The 4,109-nt window shown below is 36.9% G+C and overlaps 1 protein-coding gene across 2 annotated transcripts; it reads right to left on the bottom strand.

Annotated features, from left to right (window-relative positions):
- Positions 1–375: 375 nt before the first annotated feature.
- LOC21392570 (APO protein 2, chloroplastic) lies at positions 376–3,872 on the bottom strand. 2 transcript variants are annotated; one of them, XM_024172496.1, is made up of 3 exons: positions 3,556–3,872; positions 2,277–2,620; positions 376–1,473 (listed from the first exon to the last, which is right to left on the bottom strand). In XM_024172496.1, the coding sequence occupies exons 1-3, from the start codon at positions 3,715–3,717 to the stop codon at positions 642–644; spliced, it is 1,338 nt and encodes a 445-aa protein (XP_024028264.1). In that variant the 5' UTR covers positions 3,718–3,872; the 3' UTR covers positions 376–641. The 2 variants fall into 2 exon arrangements, with proteins under 2 accessions (XP_024028264.1, XP_024028265.1); XM_024172497.1 differs by lacking the exon at positions 3,556–3,872 and adding an exon at positions 3,136–3,218.
- Between the last annotated feature and the right edge of the window lie 237 nt (positions 3,873–4,109).

Raw genomic sequence — 4,109 nt, 5'->3', positions numbered from 1 at the left:
AATATAACAGTCCATAAATGCGCCCATACACACTTCTGGATTAAATAAATTACTGTGAATAATTTAAATACCTTAGAATTATTTAAACTCAATTACTTAAATCAGATTAGGCACACTAATAATCTCAATTACCTTAATTAATCTCAATTAATTCTTCAGGTGTTACAATGCCATCATAAGATTTAAGGTTTGTTGTAACCGTAGGATTTAAATAAGACGATGCATAATTTCTGAGATTAAATACTATTTTTGGAACACTACCATTTTACCCACTTATAAGCCTTGTCTGACTTAAAACGCGCGGCTTAAATGAACTACAGATCTCTTGAAATTTATTCAGAAAATTACTTGTACAAGATGGACCAGGCTGGAAATAGTCTAGTCAAAATTATTAAAATATGCATCGAGTTTGCGGCGGCCAGAGACGAAATATTATCATTAACAAGTAGAAAAGTTTTGAAAAAGAAGCATTTTATCCTACTGCCTTCATTATGATTGTGCAACATTTAATTGATCAATTACTCTTCAATTTCAATTAGCATTTACATTTTGCAATTTTGAAGCACAGATATATGGACAAATATGATATTGCTATAAGAAATTTTCAGGATCTCGCAGGGTGTGTAGGATATGAATGATTCTCAAACTACCATTTCAGCTTCTTTGAGATCTTTGGGGATTCCCACATCCAATCTCATGGTTCCTTTGTACTGATCAGGAACAGCTGCACCAGCCTGAATGCACATTTCAACAACAGCAGGAGCTTGGCCATAGAAGTTCCGGAGCTCCCTTTCCAATGTCAGTCCATTGACATCAGGAACATGCCACACATATCTCGGGGCTATCAAGTCATCCAGCACCGCAGCCTGCCAACCGTGCTGCCCGTTTCGCTGTTGGTGCTTATGGGCTCCACAGTTTTGCGCCTTGTGGCCACTGGGACCCACGTGCACCTCAGGACAATACCCACAAACTCTCACCGGATAAAGCTTCATTAGCCTTTGGGCTCCTTTTCTCATCTGTTCCCATGCTTGGAGTGTTTCCTTGGCGAGCAAGGTTGTTTCTTCTTCACTGGATGGGCCTACTATTTCAAAACCAGGTATTTCAGTTAACACTGGTCTCTTGGGAGCATTGGGGTCGGGATCTGGTAGTTCACTTTCATCTGCATCAACAAATTCGCTCTTGCCGATCCTGATGATCGGTTTCCTTCTCCTTTTAGCTGGAAAATCAGGGATATCGACCCCAGCTTGAATGCAGAGCTCGACTACTGCTGGGATCCGGGGAATTGAGAATCTCTGTGCATGGGGAATACGCTTTCCAAGCCGGTCATAGAGGTGGTAAGCTTCAATAGGCAGAAATATGTCGTCCACGGTCGCAGTTGCCCAGTCATGGATGCCCTTTCGGATACTAGCATTTTGGCCTCTACACGACCTGAATGGATGTCCAGTTGGCCCCACATGTATTTCGTTACACCACCTGCATACGAAGCATGAATCATAGACCAACGCATTCAAGGAACTTCTGTGAAAGAAAGTATTGCATAACGAACAAAAACAATCTCAATCGGTATAAAAGCTCAAACAGAACATCTGATGAAATTAGAATACTAATCATCAAATCCACCTCATCAATTGGCTTCCTACACGATTAATGGATTTCTATAAAGAACAGGTTCTCATAGTTTTCACTCTGAGGAAGCATACTGCAATTATGCCATCACTGATGGAGTCCTCAGTCTGAAATTAGCAACAAACTCTGTAATCAGGAGCTGGGCCCCTTTTTTGTAGCTTATTTTCTGTTTTTTCTCTTGAGGGTAACTCTTCCTCCTGAATTTCGTACAAAAAAATCCTATCCTTATTATACGGTTTCTTGTTTCAATATAAGTAATTAGCAACAACCTCTTGTCACCAGTAAACCTAGCAGGTATAAGATTATTGTGTTAACTATTATGAAAATGGAGACATCTTATACATGAAGTCATGCATTTACATATCAAAATCATTTTATACAAGAAGCTTCAACAGCCACACAAGCAAATCCTTTTTTATCACTTGGGATAACCAGTGCTTCAACTCTAGTGACCATGAGAGAATGATTACATGGTATAGTAACAATCTTAGATAAAGCTAGGTTGGCTTTTCTTTTCTTTTTTTTTTTTTTAAAGCAAAGTAATCAAAAGCAGAGGCAAAAATTGTGAAAGCCAAAGGCAACCGTGTTCGAGATACTGGACAACTCTCAAGCCATTTATGTTATGTAGAAATTTGCAGAAGAATATTTACCTGCAAGCATGCACAGGTACCACCTTTAAGAGCTTCTTGAGATTGTTGATCAATGTTATTCTTGCATTATACACATCATAGGCAAGTGGTATCAAACTCTTCACAACCAGGCCATTCTTGGGAGGTGGAACAGGCTTTCTAGGCTGGCCTCTGTTCTTCTTGACCCTCTCCCTTGCAGCACGCCTCATCTCCACTATCGGAATTGGAAAGGGTTTCTTCTCCTTTCTGGAATAGTACCGAGGCAAATCAGTATTCTGAGGGTGTTCGCCAGTGATAATCAATGCATTTGATGATAGCATCTTCCGAGATGACTTTAATGGCGCTTTGAGTTTATTGTTAGAACGCTGCACATCAATAAATACAGTCACCAAGATTAATCAAAACACACAGGATGACAATAAAATCTTTAACAAGTATACTTATAGGATGAATGAATTCATTTCGAGTCTCGGGGTTGTAATATCATATCAAATAATAGAAATTAGAGGAAGTTGGATGCTCAATCTAGCTAGAAGTCACCAAAATAAGAAGCTGATTTGTTGTTGGGATTCAAAGAATAGTTAAAAAAAACAACAACAACAACAGCAGCAGCAGCAGCAACAACAACAACAACAATCTATGACTACGGAAACAATTACATTTCAGGTGAACTGGAAGTTCATCAAGGATAATCCAATCAAATTCAGTTGTTAAGGTGAGACGAAGTAGTTGGTTGAGTTTTTTTCACTTCAAATATAAAATAAATCATTTACTGTAGTAGCTAAAAAGCATTGATATAATAACAATCTACAAATCAAGAACAAATAGAACTGTAACTAACAAAAGAAACCATCAGTTACAAGTATATGTGAAGCTTTACTCAAAGGTCTTTGAAGACAAAGCAATTCATTTGACAAATGCAAAATTTTCGGCATTGTTGCTTGCTTCAACGGACAAAACTTTCAAGGATTTTCCTTATTCTTTGATTGGTTTAAAATGGATGGATTTTCCTGTTCAACTCTTTACTTGTTTTTCCTTTTCCTACTCATTTTCTGTCACCTTGCTTTTGAGCATCCCTCATCCTCTCTACTTTCTACTTGATTCATCTATCAATGAAAGGAAGATTTTCATATTAACAAAAAAAGAAAAAGAAAAAGAAAGTATATATAAAGCTCTACTAAATTTTTTTTTTGCTTCATTTAATTTTCATTCTCAAAGAAACACAATACTTGAAATAAATAAATAAATAACCATTTATTTCCACCAATAACCAAAAACCCAGAAGTTAAATAATGCATACCTGCAAAGAATTAAGGAAACTGAGAGAATCTGACTGCAAATTGAAAGAAACTGTGAAGGGCACCGCCATTTTATGAGACGAAACCGTTGCTTTGCCACACAAGAAAGGCATAGCCGCACCAAATAAGGAGCTACAAGAACCACATTCCATGCTTGGAACCATAAAAAATTACATGCCCACAAGCTGTAATTAACACTGGGAAGTAGCAGGGAACAAAAGCACTTAAAATGGTGTTTGAAGAGTTTCAGACTCTGGAAAGAGAGTTTCAGTTTGAGTTTGAGAGGAGAAGAGAGAGGAAAGGAGAACGAAACGAAAGATAGGGAAATCGTCCTTTGCCTTGTCTTACCTTAAATTAATTTAATTAAATGGAGGAATGAATAAGAAATAAGATATTTCAAGAAAAAAAAAAAAAAAAAAAAAACTTTCTCGTCCCTTAAAAAAAATCCGATAAAACACTTTATTTCGACTGTTGATTATTATTTTTTTGTTTTTTAAATTGTAACGCTCCTCTTAATTTAAGAGTTAAAAATTTTATCAACTCGAGAGAAATATTA

Source organism: Morus notabilis, unplaced genomic scaffold (genome assembly GCF_000414095.1).
Source record: "Morus notabilis unplaced genomic scaffold, ASM41409v2 Scaffold1023, whole genome shotgun sequence".
NCBI classification, from domain to species: domain Eukaryota; kingdom Viridiplantae; phylum Streptophyta; class Magnoliopsida; order Rosales; family Moraceae; genus Morus; species Morus notabilis.
This window is presented reverse-complemented; position numbering and strand designations above follow the sequence as displayed.

Bases quoted from the DNA above. Each gene is read 5' to 3' on its own strand.
- LOC21392570 (XM_024172496.1), bottom strand. From the start codon at position 3,717: ATGGTTCCAAGCATGGAATGTGGTTCTTGTAGCTCCTTATTTGGTGCG. The intron at 2,621-3,555 runs GTATGCATTATT...ATTGATGTGCAG, and splicing joins GTTTCCTTAATTCTTTGCAG to CGTTCTAACAATAAACTCAA. The intron at 1,474-2,276 runs GTAAATATTCTT...CTTCGTATGCAG, and splicing joins GTACCTGTGCATGCTTGCAG to GTGGTGTAACGAAATACATG.